Source organism: Propithecus coquereli, unplaced genomic scaffold (genome assembly GCF_000956105.1).
Source record: "Propithecus coquereli isolate 6110/MARCELLA unplaced genomic scaffold, Pcoq_1.0 Scaffold12, whole genome shotgun sequence".
Classification (NCBI taxonomy): Eukaryota; Metazoa; Chordata; class Mammalia; order Primates; family Indriidae; genus Propithecus; species Propithecus coquereli.
Genome location: NW_012136080.1, coordinates 7,290,146 through 7,314,654, shown reverse-complemented (window position 1 = coordinate 7,314,654; position 24,509 = coordinate 7,290,146). Strand labels below are relative to the sequence as shown.

Genomic DNA, 24,509 nt, shown 5'->3' with positions numbered 1-24,509 from the left:
ACAGAACCAGGAACTTGCCAGAGTGTTCTCTCTTTCTCGCTCTCTCTTTCTTTCCCCTACCCCATGAGCATGTGTGCTCTAAGAAAAGGCCATATGCAGAGAGAGAAGATAGTTATCTACAAGCCAGGAAAAGAGCCCTCAGCACTTTGATCTTAAACTTCCAGCCTCCAGAACTGTGAGGAATAAATCTCTGTTTAGCCACCCAGTCCATGGTATTTTGTTACGGCAGCCCCAGCTGACTAATACATGATCTCACAGAAGTCTCGAGCCAGGTATCTTCGATACCCCACAGCTCCCTCCACATGGTTCCCAATTCTTCCTGGAAATGGGCCCAAGGTCACAGGCCTAGAGAATCAAGCCATGAGGCAGAGGAAGACCTTGCAAAAAACATATTGTACTCAATATCTATATCACAAAATGTTTCTTCCACGGTGAATCTAAACCTTTCGCTGCATCTTTGCATTGACAATGGTAGCCTTAACTGTTGAATCACCATGTTTTGAAGGACAGAATTCACTATAATTTACGCCAAAGGATTGGTCCCATGGAAAAGTCATTGTCGTCTGTTACTGCTGTGTCACGAAGTATAGCACAGACTACAATGAGCAGGAATCACCCAGTCTCACACCAAAGGATTTAATAAAGAATATCTTTATTTAAGTACCTGCATTAGGTAAAAAGGAAGAAGTTCACATTAGATGTCCCTTTTCTGGGCCCTCTCTTTGACTAATACTTCCCCTATTCTCTGGTGGAAAAAACAAACCAAGTTTTAATTCATTTCTGAATTAGGTTTTGCTCACTGCTTACATTGATCTTTCTTTTGCTATGTAGCACCCCAAAATTTTAAAGTAATGTTATAGATCAAGTTCAAGTTTCTTTTTCATTCAGTTCTAATTCATTTAAATAAGTTTGAGGAAAGTTTTGGTTACTTTTCATAACTATTAGAATTCAGTCCTCAAGTCACAAATAATCCAGGCCCAAGCCCTTGCTGGCAGGAGAAAATCAGGGGGTTAGGAATCTGATGTCTAAGGCTGTGGAGTGGGCTCTGTCACTTAGGAGCTGTGTGGCCCTGCCTCGGCAAAGGCAATCTCAGTTTCATAAGCTAGTATAAGAGGAGCCACAGTAACGAGGCTCTGCCTAACTCTGTAGGGGTGTTGGGTCACACTGAGCCTCACATTCTTCCCTGGTTTCAAAGCGGTTGGCATTGCCCCCACAGCTGCCGTACCAGAACTGTTGGCAAGCCCGCTCTTCCTTGTCGTAGTACCACTTCAGGGTGTAATCCTGGCACTCGCCTTCCATTGGATCCATGGAACAAGGACCTGCAACAAAATGAACACAGAGAGAGCTGGAGTTCCTGGGTGAGCATGACAGGAAAAGAACATGGTTTGGAGTCGCAGACCGGGGATCAAATCTCAGCCTCACCACCAACTGGCTGTGTGACTTTCAGCAAGTAATTTAACCTCTATGAGCCTCAATTTCCTCAATTATAAAAGCAATATTTAAAAAAAATACACTACATCACAAATGTGTTGTATGATGTCACATAGCATATGTGAAAAGTAAAATATAGTTACAGCTATTATTTTGCGAAGTACCTGGCATATGGCAGATATGCCCAGTGTATTAATGAGTGAATGAATGAATGAATGAAGATTTCTGTTACTGCACACTGCTCACTTGCTTACTATGCTTTTTTCCCTCTTTTTTTCAAAGTATCTCAATCCTTTTCCTAATCTCAAGCCTGTCCAGCCTTCCAATGACCTCAGCAAATCCAGCTTATTTATTATATTAATACATAATATCCTGACTCTTGCCCAAGAAGTAAAGACATCTAATAAAAAACAAACAAAAAAAATACATGATGTCCCTGAGGGGAAAAAAAACAGCATTGGGAATCAACAAATTACAACAAAGTAAGATATAGGATTCCCTGAATTTTAAATTATGCTTTGATTTTCCCAGGTGGCTAATCCCTGTCTTCTAGGTAGAGCAGATTTCCTTGGGCACATTTTGTATCACATAGAAGTATTCTTGTCCCAGGTCAGCCCTGAAACACAGAATGCTGGCATCCTCCAAATAGTTCTTCCTGGGCCTTCCAAGTACCCCTAAATAAAGAAGATACTGTCTTCAGAAAGCAAGAGTTAAAATTCATGATCTGTTCCTGGGAAGCTACCTACTAACTTCCCAATAGTATAACCAGTTTTTTAGAAGTGACCTGATGTGCTGGACCCATGGAGATGAGGTACACTCTTAGTGGGGTAAGGAATTGATCATGGAAATTGTCCTATGCCTTGAGCAGGCACATTTGAATTTGCCCGCTGTGTGATCCCTATGCTGGAGGTGTAAGATAACCAGCAGGGTGGGCCCAGGAGAAGAAAGAGCAAACACTTCTTCAAAAACTTGTCAGAATCAATGGAAAAACATTCCAGTGGTGAACTTCAGGCTGTACCCTCTAGATGCAACATGCAGACTCAGGGTTCAGTAATCGGCTGGCACCAACCTTTGCCATTACCAACCGATTCTGAACCGACAAACCAAGAACTTGTTTAGACCTATCGATCACTTTTCCTAGTTACACTTTGTGGTCTCTGGAGCCCCTACCCTTGCTTTGGGTCTGGGAGGCAATCAAACAGGGGCTGCTTTTCCTAGATTCAACATCTAGAACAGCACTGTCTACGTTGATGGAATTGTTGGAAATGATGGGAAAATCTGTGTTGTCCAATACAGTAGCCACCAGCTCACGTGGCTGCTGAGCATTTGAAATGTGGCTAGTGCAACCAAGGAATTGAAGCTTTAATTTTATTTAATTTCAAATTATTTGCATTTAAATGTAAATAGTCAATGTGGCCAGTGGTTACCACATTAGTACAGCTCTATGTGAGTGAGTCCTTAATGCTTTAAACTAATTATCTCTAAGTTATTCTTTGAAGCTTAACACTCAGTATACTTCATAGTCTTAATTTTTCTTTTACCAGTATGACATAGCATTGAGGGCCATTAAGTTTTTACCCAAGCAATTATTGCCAGCCCCCAATTTTATATTTGGCATTATTTTTACCATGAATATTAACCTTTGCCTTCTTGGAAGAATCATGCAGTGGCAGGCATAATTTTACTCAAACAAGTTCATGGAATCCAGAAATGAAGAAAGGAAAAGGTAGAGGAAAAGAAAAGAGTTAGACAGGTATGAAGAGTAGCTACAATAAAGTTAGAATTTTTCCTAGGCTTGTTCTATCTCCTACTATACGTGTCTTATAATATAGCCCTACTTAGAGGGGAAAACCAAAAAATAGTTCTATGTTCTTTGAAGATGACATTGAAATTGAAAATATACCAAGATCAGCCTGGCTTCTGTGAAGAGAGATAGCGCTCATTTAATTCTTCTCTAGTAAGTACAATAAAAGGTAGCAGGTGCTATGGTAGAATTAGGCTTAAGATATGGGAGCACAAAGGAGGCCATGAAAATTTCATACTACTTAGGGCCACAGAAGAGACTCTAAAGAGAGGTAAAACTTGAGCTGAGTAGTAAAAGATGAGTAGCTATAGTCCAAGTGGACACTGTGGAGGGGACATAGACAGGCAGGTGAGGGTGAGGGACATATGGAGACTTAGAATAAATAGCAGGGCAGAAGGGGCAAGTGCAAATAGCACAAAAGGTTATGTAGGGCAGTGGCAGCCAGTAAGGCCCCAGAGAACCAAAGCAGGCCTCTAATTATGGAGGCCTGTGTGCCTTGCACAGGCACCGGAACATTATCTTACAAACAATAGAACCATAGAAGAAGAGAAATTATATGACCATATTTGCATTTTAGAAAAATCAATTTGATGTTCAGAATGGAATTAGAAGGAGGACAAATTGGAAGAAATGAGACCAGTTAGAGAGCAGGAGGTAAGGGAAAAAAGGACAATTATTTAATAGAATAATGTTAGGTTTTGGCCTTCCATTCCTGGGCCAGTGGTGGTTCATTCCAATAAACATAGCTGGTAAAGGAGAGGAGAAGATTTGAGCAGGAAAGACAATGAGTTGGGTTTGTTAAACTGAGTTTGTCTGATAAGACTACAGGCAAGTCCAATGGAGCAACCTGGACGGAAGTTGGTACACTGGTCTGCAGCACAGGAGAGAGTTCAAGGTGGAAGATACAGATTTGAGAGTCATCATACAGGGGGGATAGTTGATTTCGTGGCAGAAAAGCTTGCCCAAGTAGTGAGCGTAGTGTTCAGAGGACTGAAGAAAGGGTCTTGGAGAAGGGTTTGGCAGATTTATCATGAAATTAATGAAGCCTAGGCTACAGGGCCCCTAATTTGCATCAGGCTTTTCTAAATAAACATTCACTTTTTACTTAATGTTAATAATTTTGTGATTTTTTCTTGGAGAGGGCTCCCCAAATGATATAAACTCCATAAAACCTGAATCCTCCTGTGAGGATGCACCTGGGGAGAGGAGCCCACAGAGATGGACTGGTCAGAAGTAGAACAAGATGAGTGTTGTCTCCAAGCGAAGAGAGGGTTCGATGAGGAAGGCAGTGGTCACCTTGAAGTTATGGGAAAAGATGCCTTAGAGCAGTAGTTCTCACTTTTGGTTGTTCAATGGAATCACTGGATAAGTCCCGCACCCAGAGATTCTGGTTGAATTGGGCTGGAGTAAATCGTTATAGATTCCCAGGTGATTCTAATGTATAGTCAAGACTGAAAATCACTGCCTTAGTAAGATTACCTGAGGATATTCTATACCGAAGACATAGTAATCACCAAGGTAAATTCTTCTATGATTAATTTTTAGCCTGAGGAAGTGAAATGTTACTGTCCCTGGGACAGTAACTGGGAGTGGCTATTCCTATGTCTGGCTGGTTTTATTTCTTTTGGATATGTGGTTGTTTTGGAATCTAAAAGGTAGCACACATCATCAGTGTCTGAACAGCTAACCTGATTTGGATGCTTACCACGTGGTGAACACATGAATTAGTTTTATTCACAAAACAATCCTATGAGGTAGGTACTCATATAATCCCCACCTTACAGAAAACTGAGCCACAGAGAGGCTAAATAACTCCCATGGCCACCTAGCTAGCAGCCCCAGATGGAGAATTATCTAGGCACATTCAAAAGCTCTGACAAATTATTTCTCATTGAATCTAACCAGGACTAACCACACCACTCACTGGAAACTCTTTCAACTGTCTTGGATCACTTTTGAAAACTTCACAGTCAAGTTTCCCATATCTCTTTCTAATGTGTTTAGTGTTCTGCTTAATTTGTTGATCACGTAAGAGAAGTAACTTGTCATTTGCTTTACTGCATGCTGTAATCCAAAACTGGTGCTATAGCAGTTTTAGGTGTATCCAAGATGTTCCTGAAACTTGGTCAGAACGCATGCAGTCACTCAAAGATGAAAGAGCCCATCTACAAGTGGGTGCATTTCAAGGCCAGCAGTGTGTTCACCACTTTTGCAATAAATCATTTACTCCTTTGCAAATGTAGTGCAGACACTTCATAGGGTGCACCTCAATCATACGCCCTGAAATAGCTTCCCTCCAGCTCCAGGTTGTCAGATAGGTGAAAAGTTTGCTTCTTAAACTATTTCTGTAGCAGCATACATGAATTTGTGGATTTGTAAGCAAGGTTTATAAAAAGCCAAAATATGCATACTAACACAATGCACATGAATTTTTTTTTTAAAAAAGATAAAGATGAAAAAAGTGAATCCAACTTAAGCCGGAGTTTGGTTTTTACCATAGGCAGTGCCTGAATTTATTTCTTTACTAATTTCTTCTTGTTTTGCTGGTGTTTCTTGTTCATTTTTTTCAATGTCATATTCATCATTTTCATAATTTTCAAGTGCTTCTTGCAGAGTTATAGATGTTGTCATGCCTTTTCTCTTCTCTTCTAGAAAAGTGTCTGTTGCTTCAAGTGCTTCCCAATCATCAGCAATGCCAGACATACCAAACTGGCGGTTGGGTGACCTGTGTAGAAATAATCCATGTCAAACCGCATAACCAAACCTCAAGAACTAAGAGGTTCAATTTTCACTTGAGGCCAGGCACGGTGGCTCATGCCTGTAATCCTAGCATTCTGGGAGGCCGAGGCAGGAGGATTGCTTGAGCTCAGAAGTTCGAGATCAGCCTGAGCAAGAGCGAGACCCCATCTCTATTAAAAATAGAAATAAATTGGCCAAACAACTAAAAATAGAGAAAATTAGCTGGGCATGGTGGTGCGTGCCTGTAGTCCCAGCTACCCAGGAGGCTGAGGCAGGAGGATCGCTTGAGCCCAGGAGTTTGAGATTGCTGTGAGCTAGGATGACGCCACGGCACTCTAGCTCAGGCAGGAGAGTGAGACTCTGTCTCAAAAAAAAAAAAAAAAATACATAAAAAATAAAAATAAAAATTTTCACTTGATATTGCTGTGATTTATAATCTTTATGTTAGGGCATTTCCTGATGACTTCATTATTGCATTAACTATTTTCTTAGGTCTGCAGGCATGTCTGGATAAACATCAGAATGATATGTTTAGCACTATCAATTTTACCTCTGGGACATGGAATTAGAGTCTGGGTTGATATGGTACAATGAAAATTTTTCTTTTTTTTTTTGCTTTTATATACTCATATATTCATGTATTCTTTGAACTTTTTATGTTGATCCAGTATTACTTTCAACATTAAAAAAAAAGAAAAAAACAAAGTGTATCAGAACTGTCAACTCCAGAAGCACTCCAGCCATAGTTTGAGTCAAGTCAAGGACTGGCATTTCCTATAACCTTTCTTTAGGGAGACCATCTCCCGCCTGGGGACAGAGCTGTGGGTCAATCTCAGCCCTGTCCTTAGCCTACCTTTTGATAGGCATGTCTGATTGCAGCAGAGTGTCCCCACGGTTTGGGCCCCCACATTCTGCAGTAAGCTCTGGGGGTGGGTACTGGTTTGTTCCACCTAAAAGGAAAAGAAAATTAAATCAAGCCAAATATAAAATAATATAAAATTTAAAATAAAATAAACATAAAATTAAACAAAACAAAAACAAAACATTATCCATTAAGAAATAAAATACTAAAGACATAAAATCAAATAACGTACAAAATATAAAACAAGACAAAAAACAAAATGAAACAAAATAAAATAAAAATATAACAATATAAAAATAAAAGTAAACAGAACATTAAGAACAAAAAAATCCAGGGAGACATAAAATCAAAAAGATATAAAATACATTCAAATAAAGCATAAAATAAATATAAAAATATAAGCAAATAAAACAAAATAAAAAAATAACAATAAAAATATAAAATGTATCCTATTGCATAAACAATATAAAATAAAATCACAACATAAAAGAATATAACAAAACACAAAATACAACCTAACATAATAAAACATAAAAAAGAAAGTAAAATTAAGTTAAATCAGATTAGTAAAGTGATTCCTTCAGCCAGCCTGCTTCTTCCTCATAGAATCACTGAGTCATCAGCCATGTATTACCATTCTCTCTACCATCCCTTGCAAAGATAAGGAATCTAAAGTTCAGAGAGATTCGCTGACTTTTCTAGGATCGTACAGCTCACTAGCAGCAGACCTGGGACTAGAACCAATTCACTGATCTTTGTACCTCTCAAATTGGAGAGACATAAACACTGTGTCAGTACTTCAAAGACGTCCACCAAACTCCCTTTATTCTTTTAGTGATGATGGAGCAGATGTCCCTCAAGATCCCCAATGGGGTGGCACAACCACTTATAAACTGAGAAACTAATGTCTTCCAGTAAGGAGGGCAAGGAGGCCTCACGTTACAACAAAGCACCTGGCACATGAGTCATTTTGAATTATGCACTGAAGGACGAAGCCCAAGACAAACTGCTAGATAATACCCTCCCCAACTCAATTCTAAATCGCCATTATCACACTAGGGATATAGATTTGGTACTGGCTGCCCATGAATTTAATTCAACTAGTTCTAAGAGAAAATCACCTCTATGATTGGAAGTGAAGATGCTAGGGCTGGGGGATGGGGACGCATTCTGGCTAGGACACACTGACACAGCCCTTGTCCCTTAACCTTTGCTATTAGCTTCATCCATCTAACCTGGGGTGGGAGATCCTGGACTTTTGTCCTGTGTCCCTTACTTCCTGGTAAGCCCTGAAGATCTCTGACCCCACACTGCCATGTTAACCCCTATTTTGAAATAAATGTCATATACTCTTGTTACTTAAAGCATGGTCCACGGACAAGCAGCATCAGCATCACTCTCCCGCTGGTAAGAAATACAGAATCTCAGGCCCCAACCCAGACCTACTGAACTGAATGTGGGTCTGAGGCTCCCAGCCACCAGATGAGAGGTTCAGGACAAGAAACCAACACTAGGCCTAGCACAATGTCAGGCCAATGATAGTGCAGGGTTTTCAGGAAATGGGGTGGTCCCTGGCATTCCCCAGGGATACCAAGCCGCACGCACTTCCGCAAGGGTGAAAGTGTAATGGGCACCTACCTGGCCAAATACCAGGTTCTGTAGGTTCCTCTTCCCACCCCACCCAGGGTACCTCAGTATTCGGGGACTGCTCACTTTTTAGGAGGTTCAGGAAAGCTCGCGTGAATCCCCGGGCGTAGGCTACCTCCGGCTCCGAGACCCCTCCTAGGCGCAGCAGGTGCTGCTCAGAGGGGGCACTGGCCACGTGGGCCAGCTCGGCCAGCTCACGGGCCCCCACGCCGGGGCCCATGGCCAGCACAAACAGGGTGAGGCCCTTGCACTTGGCACCCAGGGACAGGGTCCATAGCTTCTCCCTGTCCCAGCTGCTTGTCTCGCTGGCCACGATGGCAAAGAGAACCTGTGCCCTCCGCGGCAGAGGGGCCGCCAGGAGCACCTTCTCCAGCGTCCACTCCAGGGCGTGGCCCAGGGCGGGGGCTCCCTGCAGGGGGCGGCCCGCGGCCTCACGGACGTGTCTCTGCATCTGCATCCGGTGACCGTAGGAGGTCAAGCGGAAGCCCTCAAGCACAGGTGAGCGACCCCCGCCCGGCCAGAAGCCCGGCGTCGTGTGTGTCACCAGGGCCACACGCGCCCCATCGCGCGACACGCCTGGCTGCGCAGCCACCTCCAGGTCGTCTAGCACGGCGTCCACCAGACTCAAGGCCCCGCGGTACACGTGGGCGCCCACGCCCTGGGAGCTGTCCACCACAAACGCCAGGTCCGCATCCACCGCCTGCGGCCAGGGCCTGCGGCATTCCGGAGCCGGTCGGCACTTGTCTGGGGAGGAAACACACGGGAAGGCGGGGGTTGAACTATGCATACCTTTCTTCTCCATACAAAACCCAGGTCCAAACTCCAATAAGGAGATAGTTGCTGCTGAGCGCTGTTTGCCAGCCATTCCGTTGACGTGGCAAGCGGATGGGCACTGTACACGAGCCCATTTCTTGGAAGAAAGAATTGAGACTGATTGCACATTTAATGTTTTTAACTACTAGGCCATATGGCTTCCCAATCACTGGGTTCACAGACATCAGTCCCCTTTCTCCCTACAAAAAAAGAATCATACTGTACTTAGTAATGTAAGTACAGTAGATAAATCAACAGTAGTGAACGATGCCTGGGAAACCACATGAAAACATTGATTGCTAGAGGTGGGAATGATCTTAACAGTCATATGAAATTGCCATTTTTTAGGATTTAAAAATCAAATAATGGCAGTTATTTTTAATTTTTTTAATTATTATGGGTACATAATAGTTGAATATCTTTATAGGGTACGTGTGAAGTTTTGATACAGGCATGCAATGTGAATTAATCAGATCAGGGTAATTGGGGTATCCATCATGTCAGGCATTTAGCATTTCTGTGTTAGGAACATTCCAATTCCACTCTTTTAGTTATTTTAAAGTAAACCTTAATTTATTGTTGAGAATAGTCTTTGCTATTTGATAGCACTTTGTTCTGCTGTCAAATATTGTTCATTCTATCTATCTAACTATATTTTTGCACCATTAGCCATCACCACTTTTTCCCCCCTTCCCCGATACCCTTCCCAGACTCTGATAACCATCATTCTATTCTCTGTCTCCATGAGATCAATTGTTTTAATGTTTAGCTCCCACATATGAGTAAGAACATGGGATATTTATCTTTCTGTGCTTGGCTTATTTCACTTAACATAATGTTCTCCAGTTCCATCCATGTTGTCGCAAATGACAGGATTTCACTCTTTTATAGCTATATAATATTCCATTGTATATTTAACCACAATTTCTTTATTCATTCATCCATTGATGGACACTTAAGTTGATTCCAAATCTTGGCTGCTGTGAATAGTGCTGCAATAAACATGGGAGTGGAGATCTCTTTTTGATACACTGATTCCCTTTCTTTTTGATATATACCTACCAGTGAGATTGCTGGGTCATATGGTAGTTCTATTTTTAGTTTTCTGAGGAACCTCCATACTGTATAGTGGTGTTTTTTGTCCTTCATTCTGTTGATATGATGTATCACATGATAGATTTGTGTATGTTGCACCATCCTTGGATTCCTGGGATGAATCCCACTTGATCATGATGAATAATCTTTTCAGTGTGTTATTGGATTTGGTTTGCTAGTACTTTCTCAAGGATTTTTGCATCTATGTTCATCAGAGACATTGGCCTATAGTTTTCTTTTTTTGTTGTTATGCCTTTGTCTGGCTTTCATATCAAGGTGATACAGGTCCCATAGAATGAATTTGGGAGTATTCTTTCCTCCTTGATGTTTTGGAGTAGTTTAAGTAGGATTGGTATTAGTTCTTCTTGAAATCCTTGGTAGAATTTATCAGTGAAGCCATCGGTCCTGGGCTTTTCTTTGATGGGAGAATTTTTATTACTGCTTCAATCTCATTACTTGTTATTGGCTTATTCAGGTTTTGGATTTCTTCCTGGTTCAATCTAGGTAGGTTGTATATGTCTAGGAATTTATCCACGTGTTCTAGGTTTTCCGATTTATTGGCATATAGTTGCTCATAGTAGTCTCTAAGGATCCCTTGTATTTCTTCAGTATCAGATGTAATGTCTCCTTTTTCAACTCTCATTTTACATATTTGGGTCTTCTCTGTTTTTTTCTTATTTATCTAGCTAAAGGTTTGTCAATTTTGTTTATCTTTTTAAAAAACTAACTTTTGGTTTCATTGATCTTTTGTATTTTTTGTTTATTTCAATTTCATTTATTCTGCTCTAATCTTTATTATTTCTTTTCTTCTACTAATTTTGGGTTTATTTGGTCTTGTTTTTCTAGCTCTTTGAGATGCAGAAAAGAAGTTGTTTATTTGAAGCTTTTCTGCTTTTTTGATGTAAGCACTATAAACTTTCCTTTTATTACTGCTTTTGCTGTATCCTATAGGTTTTGATATGTTGTGTTTTCATTTTCATTTGTTTCCAGAAATTTTTTAATATCCTTCTTAATCTCTTCATTGACCCACTGGCCATTCAGTAGTATATTGTTTAATTTCTATGTGTTTGTATATTTTCTGATGTTCCATCTTGTTATTGATTTCTAGTTTTATTCCATTGTGGTCAGAGAAAATACTTGGTACGATTTCAATTTTTTTGAATTTTTTGAGACTTGTTTTGTGGCCTAACCTATGATCTGTCCTTGAGAATGATCCATGGGTTGAGGAGAACATGAATTCTGCAGCTGTTGGATGAAACATTCTATAAATCTCTATTAGATCTATTCGGTCAGTAGTGCAGACTAAGTCCAGTGCTTCTTTGTTGACTTTCTGTCTGGATGATCTGTCCAATGCTGAAAGTGCAGTGTTGAGGTCTCCAATGATTATTGTATTGGGGTCTATCTCTTTCTTTAGCTCTGATAATATTTGCTTTATATATTTGGATGTTCCAGTGTTGAGTGCATATATATTTAGAATTTTTATATCCTCTTGCCCTTGAGCCCTTTACCATTATATAATGGCCTTCTTTGTCTCTTGTTATAGTTTTTTTCTTGAAATCTATTTTATCTGATAGAAGTATAGCTACTACTGCTCTTTTTTGGTTTCCATTAGCATGGAATGTATTTTTCCATCCCTTTATTTCAGTCTATGTGTATCTTTATAGGTGAACTGGGTTTCTTACAGACAACTTATAGTTAGCTCTTGATTTTTTATCCATTGAGCCACTCCATGTCTGTTGACTGGCGAGTTTAGTCCATTCACATTCAATGTTATTATTGATAGGTAAGGACTTAACTACTGCCATGTTATTTGAATTCTGGTTTTTGTCTTCCTCTCTTTCTTTCTTACTTCCCTTCCTATTTTCCTTTGTTTAAAATGATTTTTTTCTGGTAGGGTGTTTTAATTTCTTGGTTTTTTCTTTTTTCTGTATCTGTTGCAGGTCTTTTTAGTTGAGGTTACCATGAGGATTGCAAAACAATTTTACAACCAATTATTTTAAACATATGACAGCTCTACTCACAAACAAACAAATAAACAAGGAAAGAGAAATCTAACAGAAATTCTACCCTTTAACTCCATGCCCCCCTTTTTTAACATTTTATTGTGTCCACCCATGTCTTTTTATACTGTCTATCTCTGTTTTATACTGTCTGGTGCAGCACTTCTGGGGGATGGGGGACAGGTGGCATAGGCAATGCAAGACTTGTCTTTTCTGCCCTCTTCAGTGCCTTATTCCTTGATATAATGTTAAAACCAGGTAGTATGATCACTCACCTGATTTTTGGTTCTTCTGAACCTGCTTACATGGATAGTTGTTGAATTTGCTGTTCATGTGGAGGGATGATCACTGCAGGTCTCTATTTGGCCATATTGCTCCACCCGTGCCCAAATATTGGCAATTTTAAATGACAGCCTAATAACACAGTCTGAGAGTTCTCAAGGTGGCTCAACATCAGAATGATGTGTAGAATTTTTTTATGTATATTCTCAGGCTCTATCCATACAAAGATTCTGGTTTGGTAGGGTTGGGATGGAACTCAGAATCTGTAATTGAAATGTACCCCAGGTATTCTGATGAACAATGGCGTTAGTGACCCACTTCTGGGGTAAACTGTTTCATTTAGAACTGGTGGGAGCAGACATTCTTAACCTGGGAGCCACAGTCCCCCAAGGGGTCTGTGAACTAGGATGGGGAAAAAATTACATCTTTATTTTCGCCACTTCTGTTGAAATGAAATTTAGCATTTCCTTTCATTATGCATAAAGACAACAGACTACTATAATACTAGTGATACATAAAAAATAAAAATCGCTGATTTCCATATCATATTACAGTTGTTGCAAATAGTTGAATATTATTTGCACTCAATACTATTTTAGATAATGGTAATTAGACTTTCTACTAGATCTTATCATTTATTATGCTAATAAAGAAGCACATTATATATAAATGGATTTTAAAATGTGGTATATATACACAATGGAATACTATTCAACCTTTTAAAAGCAGGAAACTCTGTCATTTGTAACAACATGGATGAACCTAGAGGACATTATGCTAAGTGAAATAAGCCAGGCACAGAAAGACAAATATTGCATGACCTCACTTACATGTGGAATCTAACAAAATCAGATTCACAGAAGCAGAGAGCAGAATGGTGGTTACCACAGGCTGGGTGGGGGCAGGGAAGTGGATGGCGAAAGGAGATATATTGGTCAAAGGGTACAAAGTTTCAATTAGACAGAAGGAATAGGTTCCAGTGATCTGTTGCACAGTAGGGTGACTATAATTTAAAATAATGTATATTTCAAAATAGCTAAAAGAGTGGATTTTAAATGTCCTCACTACAAAGAAATGATAAGTATTTGAGGCGATGGTTATGTTAATTAGCCTGATTTGATCACTCCACAATGTTTACATGTATTGAAACATTACATTGTACCCCATAAATGTATACAATTATTATTTGTCAAGTAAAAGTTTTTTAAAGATTTTTAAGGCACATGTATTACTTCAGAGAACAAGCCTGTTATTTAAAGCGAAAAAGAAATAAAAGTTTTTTAAAAAGCATATATTTTACTACATCAAAAAATTTTAATATTTTGATAATATATTTTTGATGTAATTATTTTTCTCTGTATTTTATTCTGTGCATTGAGAAACATTTTTCTGAGGAGATCATAGGTTTATCCAGATGCCAAAGGAGTCTAAAATACCAAAAAAGGTTTAAAACTCCTAATTTGGTGCATGAGCACAGCACAGAGGTTGAAGTCAAGAGTTCAGCAGCCAGACTGCCTGGTTTAGTCCACGTCTATCCCTTAGTCAGTGTGTGATCTTGCGCAAATCACTTAGCCTCCCCAGAGGCTCAGCTTCCTTATTTGTCAGACAGAGGTAATAATAATAATAGTACTTACCTTATGAAATTGTTTGTGAGGTTTAAATGAAAAATGAGTTAATATATATGTAAGTGCTTGGAACAGTGCCTGATGGGCAGTGAGAGCTTAATAAACACTAGCTGGGTTTATGTTCCTATGGGAGAGGAAACTGAGGCCCAGAGGGGAGATGTGTCAGATGAGAGATGGATGTGAAAGCACTTCATCAACTGTGACATACTCTTCAAATGACAGTTACTGTGCCTGGCTTGACTGAGTTATCACAGCCAAATCTCTTGTGGCTGTGCTAGGTCTTGGTGTGGATCAAGGAGAGGGAACAATGAGATCCCGTCTTGAAATCATGACTCTGGCCCTGGGTGAAGTGTGCATAGACAGGAGCTCTTCACATGCGGGCACTCAGAGGTTGCAGCAGGAAGTTCTCTCCAGCACAGGTTAGTGTGGGATGTGGGATACAGTGATGGAAGCTGGAGACCAAGAGAGACCAAATTACTGGCCTATGTCCCACTGCTGGTCAATAGTGGGTCCAGGCCTGGAACCTACAACTCTTAACTCTTAGTTCAGTGGTCTGTCCACCACACTATGGCAGGACCCACAAGCCCAGCCATCCCCAGGAGGCTAGCAGGCCAGGCAAGTGAGCAGAGTAGGCCAGGAGGAAGACAATGGGGACAGCAGGGACTGTGGAGCGGTAGCAGACACTCGCCCCATTAAGGGGGGTCAGGCACAACTCAGCTCTGCTGACTGTGGCCCCACAGGAATGCAATGTCTGTGACTCCCAAGACAAGTCTGACTTCCTAAGAAAAACTGGAAATCCTGACTTGGGAGATTCCCAGATTTTAGAGCCCTGCACATGCCAAGTAAATACACAGCTGCAGAGCAGATCTGGCCTGTCACCACCAGTCAATTCATCCTGACCTGAGGGCTGTCCGGGCTTACCGTAGCAGAGAGTGCAGCGAGCCATGTGCTCCACATCCTGCTGGTGCTCCGTCTCCCAGGGGAACAAGTGAAATCTGCTGTCCATCTGATTCAAACACATACACACACACGTTTATGATTAGCTGGATTTGATTTCAGGCTATGTTTTTCATGTTTTTTCCAATTCAGATAAGAAAAACAGTAATATGAGATCTTAAAAGAATATATAATTAGGTAAATATATGTACAGTTAGTTCGGCATGATATAGTACAGTTATTTATAGTCATTTAGTTCTCTAATTCTAACCTGGGCGTTGGGCTGTCATTGGTGTGGGATCATGAAGTGTCGGTCTTCAGACTCCCAACATGTGTAAAACTCAGCCAGGGTCATGTTGTTTTGGAATGGGGGTTAGGAGATAAAGGGTCAAGCTTATTTATGGAGTTTATAAACTCCATAAATCCTTAAGAATTGTTCACAGGATGCAGGATGCAGTGTGGTGGGAGCTATTAATACGAAAGGCAGACTCTTCAAGGGTGTGGTCATTAGGTCATACGCCATTAGAATGGAAAGAAGTAGACACCATGAGGGAGGCCCCTCTAGACTATTCCCGGTGTGCAGAGCTGGACGTGGCACAACCAGAAGGTAAGAGTAAGGAGGAATCAGGAAAGGCTTTGTAGAGCTGGCAAATCTGTTTATCTCCTTCGCTTAGGCTTTCCAATTATGATTCATTTAATCACTGATAATGAGGCTTAAAAGCAAAATATTAATAATAATAAATCCAACAAGGTCCATGGGACAACTAGTTGGATGATCAACAAACCCATTCCCTCTTCTTCCCAGGCCAGCAGCTGGACTATATTTCCAGCCTCCCTTGCAGTTTAGGTGATGCCAAGTGACTGGGGTCTAGCCAGTGGGATGTACGTAGCAGTGACGTATGCAATTTCCAGTGCATGCAGTATACTCCATTGCTCCCTCTTATCTGCCAGACAGATGTAGAGGATCCAGGAAAAGGTTTTGAGGCCCTGGGGTAATGGGGACACTGATAGAAGGAGCCCACTTCCTGAAATAGCTGCATGCAGCAAAACATGCCTTCCCCCCCACACATACACACATATACACAAAGGCCCACACTCCCCTGTGACAGATGGCAGAAATAGCCCTTCATTGTGTCAAGCCACTGAGATGCGGGGAGGAATGGTTTCACAGTTAACCTGCCTTGACTGGTACAGACTATTTGCAGCACTACTACCTTATGGTGAAACCAGAAATGCTTTCAGACTATTTCTCTCAAGAGTGAGGTGAGGTTTGCAAAGAGGTGGATGTCTAAGCTCAGTCATGTCTATCCTTTTATTTACTCTGTCTCTCAAAGCATGCAGGACAGGGCCACAGTGAGGGTCAGCTTCTCCTCCTTCATCTGTGTGGCCAGGAACAAGTAGGTTCTGGGTCCTCCTCTAGGTAGCAAGGTGCTGAGGATATGAAGATGTCATGTTAGCCCTCAGGATATGAACATGTCATGCTCGTCAAGGGTTACTTTGAAAAAGAATTTTCTGTAACATATACTCATTACAGAGCTCTTCACTCTTTATGTTTGGGACTGTAGCATATCATCATGAACATTGTCTTTCAGAGTCAGCTAGTGGGGAAAGAACTATGAAGAGCTGAATGTTTGTTTATGCTAATGTAACACACACACAAAAGAAACATGGGAACATTCCTAAGAGAAAGACAAAAAATTCCTGAGAAGAAAAGCAAAAAGCATCCTGTCTTGTTCCTCATATGGCAAAAGCAACCTCAAATTATGCTTTTTCCTGATTTAGAAATTCAAATCAACCAGACTGATTAAACAGCTACTACAGGAAAGTCTTGACAAGCCACGTGGAGACACAAAGATGACACGGCCACATCTTCAAAGAGCTTAAACCATATGTGGGAGGACAGATAAATGATTTTCAAATAAGAAAGAGCTCCAATAATATGTTTTAGGAATGCAGGAAGACAAGATCCATTTTGAGGGTAAGGGACAGAGGGGATCTGATAAAGATAATGGTATTTGGCGCTTCGGAGAGAATGAGTAAGACACTTAACTGGCGAAGAATCAGGGAAATGCAATCCAGTGTGAAGGAACAGCATGTACGAAGGCCCAGAGGTGGACAGTGCTTATCTCTGGAATTCTGCTCAAAGTCCTTACTCCCCACAGATTAGAGAACACCCACCTCCAACGTGCAGCTGCACAGCACATCTGAAACCCTGGAACTCCGTGCCACAGGAGCAAGCTGGCATGAAGAGTGAGTGCAGAGTTCCAGCATTCAACATGCAGATCTACCTCACATGATCGTCAGATCTGAGTATTAACCAAACCAAATGGGCCTAATTAATCACCAAGACTTGAGAAAACAGTGTACGCAGGAAATGACACATCACTAGCTTTACTGGAAATCACATGAGGCAATTTGGAAGGCTTCTGAAACCAAGATCCTTGGCAGTGTGTCAGGAGATATGAGGAAGCTGAGATTACCCTAGGAGCATCAATTTTACCCCAAGAGTTGTGGGGAAACGCTGTTAGTGTACATTATTTTTAAGTCACAGGAAACATGGGTGAAGTATGTCATAAAGTATGGATTTTTAAAATAGTCTGAAAGACTTCAAAGAAATCTAGACATTCCTCCAAGTCTGCACAAATTCATACTCCTCTGTCTTACAGATGGTTCATGCAGTTCTGTGCAGCACTAAGAGATTAGGGTCAGAAACCTGGATCCTAGTCCTTGCTCTGCCATAACTGGCTATGTGGACTTAGATACACCTCTGGCTTCAAATTCCTCAGCAACAGTTTTAGGTAGGAGTCAATGATGCTTAGTTCTCTTCCTACTCCCACATGGCCTTGTCCTAGATTAATTACTGTCTTCTGTTATTGGCTTCTTGCTCAGGACGTGTCACCTTTTCTACTCTGAGCAGCTCAGAGCACGTAACTCTTCCATCTGTTGTTCTGCTTGCTGGAAAACTACCAAATTCAACTTAATTTGAATAGCTTTTTTTGAACTTTTCTTGGGAACAATAATGTTATGATCATGCTTAAAATTTGTACTGTTCTTGCAAAAAAAATGTGGGAACAAGTACACAAAAACACAGTGGAAGTCCATAGGGAAACTATGATTCAGTATTGATTCATTTGTACCTACTTGCCACTAATAAACATGTAATTACATTGACTTTGGACTTGCCAGCCTGGTCCTTGTCACTGATAAAGTAGACAAGATACTTCTTGAAAAAGTTCAAACAGAGAGATAGCGTAGGAGGGAAGCCCAGTGTGAAGAGAGGAGAAAACTGGCTATACGATTCCTACTGCAAACTCTCATCAGCACCAGAGAAGGAAATGCCAAAAGTGGAATACCTTTAACACAACCCAAGAAATTGAGGCTGAATGTTTTACTATAGTTTGAATCAGCATCTTTGGCAATTCCTTCAACCAACTTCATTGCTAAATGTCCAGTTGTGGTTTGTGGGGACTAGTTGTGTACTAAAGACAGGAGTATATTGAGGAGAGAGGATATGGCATTGGGGGGGGTTACATCAACATCCTTCCTTGTTTAATAGACAGAAAGACATTTTTTCAAGGAATACAAGGATGACCCTCAAAACTCAGCCCCCCAGTAGTAAAGAACTGTCCATGATCCCTGAGCTGGAGAGATCCATGGGTTAATTCAATACATCAACTGTTGTGCTGAGCTGACTGACAAAGGCCGTGGAACAATGTTCTTTCCTGGGACCAAGCTGGGGGAGGCTCTTGGCTTGGAGAGATGGGAGTCAAGGGGAAAAAGCAAATGCTAGGGGGCAGGATTTTCCTTGAGCAGAGGAAGAGCTAACTGGACCCTAAGGAGAGAGAGTTAGAAACCATCTGGCATCAAGTTGAGGTAAGAGATTGGGAAACAAGGAAAGAAAACTGGGAAAAGTTGGGGGAAGGAGACAGGGAGAGAGTAGCCATGTAACCTGTGACTGACCCCAGGAGCTGGAGTCCAGTTTCAGCTCCTGCCAGTTGGCATGGTCCCACCAAAGACTGCTGTGAAGCAGCTGACTCTCCTTGGACTCCCCAGAAAACATTAGGGGTCAGTATTGAGTTGAGGGTGTAGGTTGCAGAGTGGGACTTGGGAACCAGACATATCAGAGTGCAAATTCCAGGACTATGTCGCTTAGAACAAATCGCTTCACCTCTGACCCTCACTTACCTCATCTGGGAAATGTAGATTATCATTATTAACTTGTAGGATAGCTACGAGGCTTAGATCAACACTGCTCAAACTTTAACGTTTATGCAAACCATCTGGGGATCTCGTTACAAATGCAGATCCTGACGATTATATCGGGGCAGAGCTTGAAATTTAGCATTTCTCACATCCTGGGTGACGCTGCTGCTGCTGGTCTCTGGACCACATTTTCAATAGTGAGGGGTTAAGATGATAAGGCATGAAAGCATGTAGCATGGGAGCTGAAGCTTCATAGGCACTCACGAAATGAAGACATCAGATTTAATAAATAGTTACAGAGCAAACAGCATTTCTAAGGACATCCAGAAGATGGCAATGGACCTACATTAAGTATACACATAGAAAGTGTCAGATGTCCCTTAAACACTATCTCTTATAATCTCACAACAAAATTTTGAGTTTACCCCCACTTTACAGGGAATAAATTGAGGCCTCAATGTCAAATAACCTGCCCGAATTACATAAGGAACAAAGGCAGCATTTGGAGCCTCATTGCCTAAATCCTTCCGTTGGTGGCTGGTCCTGGCCTTAGGGCATTAACAATCTAATGCAGAACACAGCAGCCACAGGCTTCAGTGGCAGGTCCTCTAAGGCTGCTGAAGGGGCCTGTCTCAGTAACACAATACTGCCCTTCAAAAACAAATGTCCTCAGCTTGTGATAGGTATGCTGATTATTCTGATTTGATCGGTCCACAGTATATATGTGTATCAAAATATCATTTTGTACCTCATACATATATGCAACTATCGTTTGTCAATTAAAAATAAAATAAATATATTTTGATTGTCCCAAAAAAATAAAAATAAGAAAGAATATCCTACTGTAACTTTTCTGCATTCTGAAATTACACCAAAATTAAAAATTATCTGAAACTGTCTTTGGTTTTCGTCTTAATATTTTCGTCTTCTAAAGGTGATTTTTTTCCCCATGATAGACAGCACTCTATTCCTTGGATATTTTTTTTGAGAGCAATACACAGGAATAGATATAGGGCCAGTTCAGAAACACGTCTCACTGTTATTGTAAAGATAAAATGCATAAATACAGGGAAAGAACTTGAAATTTTAAAGTATCTTCTTTTCCTGTTTTTGACCCTTTGACTCAAAATCCCATTGCTAGTGGGAATTTCAGACTTTGAGCAAGTTATTTAACTTCTCTGTGTCTCAGTTTCATCATCTGAAAAATTAGCTCATAATAATACCTACCTTGTTGAGCTGTTGTAAGAATTAAATGAGTCAATAAGATATTAGAACAGTGCCTGGATCAATAAATGTGAGCTATTTTCTTAGGCTTTGTTTCAAGGGAACATGTGCTAGACCTTTTATGAAGAAAAATAAAATTTGAAACCTGGCACACAAATTGCATTTTCCCTATAATCCTCTGCTTTTTCACTTTAAAAAATGAATCTAATGAAGTCTTATGTTTCGAGACATAAAGCAATTAGTTCTTATCAATGGGATTAGGCACAGATAGTCCAAATGCTATAATGCAGTTTTATTTAGGGCTGAGACAACTCAATGGATGGCTTTTAAAAAATCTTTTCAGTATGCACCACAGCCTCTGAGTGTGTTTAAATGGACTGAGAAGTTAGGACATCTGTTTATATCATCATTTCAAATTGAACAAACATCATTTCCCCAGAAGAATCATGTGGGTGTTGTTCTGAAAATTAAAATATCATAGAGGTGAAAGACAAAAGCCCCACACATAATCAAAGAGAATCTTCAGGCAGGGAATTCAGAAGAAAACTCACAGGCTATTTCCACCCTCCTAACTGGATTCCTGTAAGGCTAAGGCACAGAGTGGGGGAGGTTAAGGGCTCCACTATGCCCAATTGTGAAGAAATGAGGATTTTTCTGAAAGGCCCTGAGAATGTCATTGTTGTTTTTATGGTTTTTCTTCTTACCAATGTCACCAGAAATGAGGTCATTCATTACATCTGAACTGGCAGGGAACATTTAACATCCTTTCTAAACCATCAAACTTAAAAACACAGAGTTGTCTCCCAGCATCCTGCAGCAAGAGTGTGTCCAAAAAATGAAAAGGAGAGCAGATAGAAATGACAGAACTGGAGTACAAGTATATTCAAACCAGCAAGTTCTCACATACCATTACATCCTTTTACTCAGAACGTAAAGCAACTAACAGGGCTAGAACACCATGATAAAGGATCATCTGTATATCAGATCCAAATACTGTCCGCTGCCCAGGATCCCCTCTCAGAGAGCAGCACTAATGATCACTGGCGGGGATACAATTGCATCCTGGGAATCACTCTCCAAATGTTGAAGAAATGTCTTCCTGAGGAACAGATGCTTTGATAATTGCAGCTGGGAGTCTAGATAACAAACAGTTGCTACCCTCTCTCCATTTTCCAGCTGAGCAAAGTGAGATCCATAAAGGTGAAGACTTGTCCAAAGGCACCTCGTTATTGATGGAAGAGCTAAATACAAAAGCTACATCTCTAATTTAAATTCTTATACCCTGCCTCTATTAATCCATTCCAGAAGTAATTGAGAATGCCCCTTCCCAGACATCTTGCTAGGCAAAATGGATGTAACAGTGAACAAGGAACTCATCCTCCTCTGTATTTTAACTTTGTTTCTCAACCCAAGATACTTTGTTCATCCTCCCCAATAGTCGGCAAGCTGTCACAAATTCATCTATTGATTCTTAGAAGCATCTTCACAGCTGTGTCAACAAAATCTCTCACCTACCACTTCTGCTACACATTCAACCTTCGGAGAAAATTAAATGGTCTGGCACAGCTGAATTCATTAGCTATTAAGTTGAACCATGTGACAGTTCGATGTCTGCAGGTCAAAAATGGTTAAATATTGGCAATGTCCCATGATTCAACCTAACATTCATAAGCAGCCTGGAAAATCTTAACAGAATCACCCTTCCTCTTGATAAATCATCCCAGATGGCCCATGAAAATGTGCTTCGTGGGTTTCAATTAGAAAACTAAAGTTTGGAGAATAGATAAATGAATAAATTGCAGTGTATACATACAATGCAGTGTATACATACAATGCAGTGTATACATACTGCACAGGAATAACAAAGAACAAATTACCCACATACACAACGTGATGAACAAGGAGAACAGACATTATGTTGATTGGAAGAAGCTAGATAGAAATGAGTGCATGCTATATAACTCAATTTATGTGTAGGTTCAGAACAGGCAAAAACTATTTCGATAGTGATAAAACTCAAAGAGCAGTTACCCTGGGGAGTGTATGATTGGAAAAATTTATAAGATACTGAATAGGTTCTGTATCTTGAACCACGTCTTGGTCACAGGGATTTAAACATATGTAAAAATTCATCTATCTGTAATTCATCTATCTGTACACTTAAAACCATTACACTTTTTCCACTTTGTTAGATGGGTATGTATACTATATCCCAGTACAAAGAACATTACAGTTTATGACCCCCAAGGATAAGTTTAGTATAGTGGTTAAGCACAGGCTCTGAAGGCAGACTATATCAGTCTGCCACTATCTAGCTCTTATATTTGACCCTAGATGATACACTTAACTTCTCTAAGCCTTGCTTTTCTTATCCCTTAAATATAAATAAACAATAACACCTACTTTATAGGGTTTTGGGAATCATTAACTAAAAATGTTTACAAGGCACGTAGCACAGGGTAGGCACAGAATGGCCACTCGGTATTAGGAGTCACACAAGCAGTAGAGTCTACACTGAGAGCCCTCACTCCTTGCACACACATCAATTTCTGGGGAATTCTCCCTCTGAACAACTGTCACTCCTCCTGTGGTCCTTGGTGGAGAAATAAGAACCAGCTATTAACTCCCAACCCCCTGCCCACTAGTGGATCCCCTTGTGTACCAGCAGGGCATCTGGGAGGTTGTGCTCTTCCGTGAAGGTGATGACCGCAGGGATGATGTCCACTGCACCAAGCTCCAGGGTAGCTGTGCTGATGGAAGCTGCATCATAGGTCCAGCCTGCCTGGAAGAACACAGCTACCTTCCTCATGAGAAGGCCCGAGCGCACACGTTTGAACACGTGTCTTGCCACAAACGCCATGGTGGCCCCGAGGTTCCTGTGGCCAGATGACCGTTCCAAGGGGATTTTCCTGACAGCCTCCAGGAGTGCACGCTTCCCCTTGTAGTCTGAGAAACGAACCAGGTAATCTGTTTTGGTATTGTAGGAAACGATGGCCACTCGGGCACCCGTTGGGCAGTTACTCCCACTTATTTCCATCTTCATCAACAGAGATAATAAAATGCCTCTCATCCTCTCAAAATCCAGCTGGGAGACATCACTTGACATGTCCAAGGCAAAGACCACTTCAGTCGGGAATGCTGGACATTTGGAAATACCTTGGTACAATGAATACACAGATTTAAGATTTTTCTGTAATGTCTCTAAACAGGTGAGGATTTAAGTAAATAAAAAGGAATACTATTTACCTTTTGCACAAGCTAGAAGGGAAATTATTTTGGGGAGAAAAGAAAAAAATGTTAGTTTATGTAAGCAGTGGCATCTTTTCCACATGTACGCTTCAGTATGAAAAACCATCTTTTCTGAGAAATTGAAGCATGGCCTCTCAAACTCCTGCCTGAGCATGGCAGAGACCACTACTTGTTCCCCAATATCCCTTCCCCCTTTTCCTATAGCAACAGAACCCCCAGTTTCTGAGCAGGCATATGGATACCTGGAACAAACATTACATTTCCCAATAGAGTAGCCATTTTACTAAGTTCTGGATGACAGAACAAGAAACACGGAAGGTACAACTTCAAAAAAGTATGCCCCTCCCCTCCCTTCCTTTCCCTGCCGGCTGACGCGTAGACATGGTGGCTGAAGCTTGATAAAGTTCTTAGATCATGAGGTGATTTGGGGAATAGAGCACCCCCCACACACAAACAATGGCAGAACAAGAAAATAAAAAGAGATTGCATCCCTAAACACCCAGGGCCTCACACCAACCTGAACTGACTACTTCCAAGCTTTGATTGGGGAAATACATTTGTACCACTGTTATTGAGGATTTAGGTAACATTCAACTTAA

The 24,509-nt window shown here is 40.9% G+C and overlaps 1 protein-coding gene across 1 annotated transcript in view; it reads right to left on the bottom strand.

The window, feature by feature from the left end:
- Window positions 1-1,137: 1,137 nt before the first annotated feature.
- LOC105825462 (collagen alpha-4(VI) chain-like) overlaps window positions 1,138-24,509 on the bottom strand; it is a 143,130-nt gene continuing 119,758 nt past the window's right edge. Inside the window, exons 27-33 of the mRNA XM_012663246.1 lie at window positions 23,908-23,919; window positions 23,324-23,817; window positions 15,220-15,304; window positions 8,550-9,227; window positions 6,828-6,924; window positions 5,731-5,960; window positions 1,138-1,319 (exon numbers count right to left, since the gene is read on the bottom strand). Of these exons, the coding sequence (XP_012518700.1) occupies window positions 1,138-1,319; window positions 5,731-5,960; window positions 6,828-6,924; window positions 8,550-9,227; window positions 15,220-15,304; window positions 23,324-23,817; window positions 23,908-23,919 (1,778 nt within the window). The remainder of the gene's footprint in view (window positions 1,320-5,730; window positions 5,961-6,827; window positions 6,925-8,549; window positions 9,228-15,219; window positions 15,305-23,323; window positions 23,818-23,907; window positions 23,920-24,509) is intronic.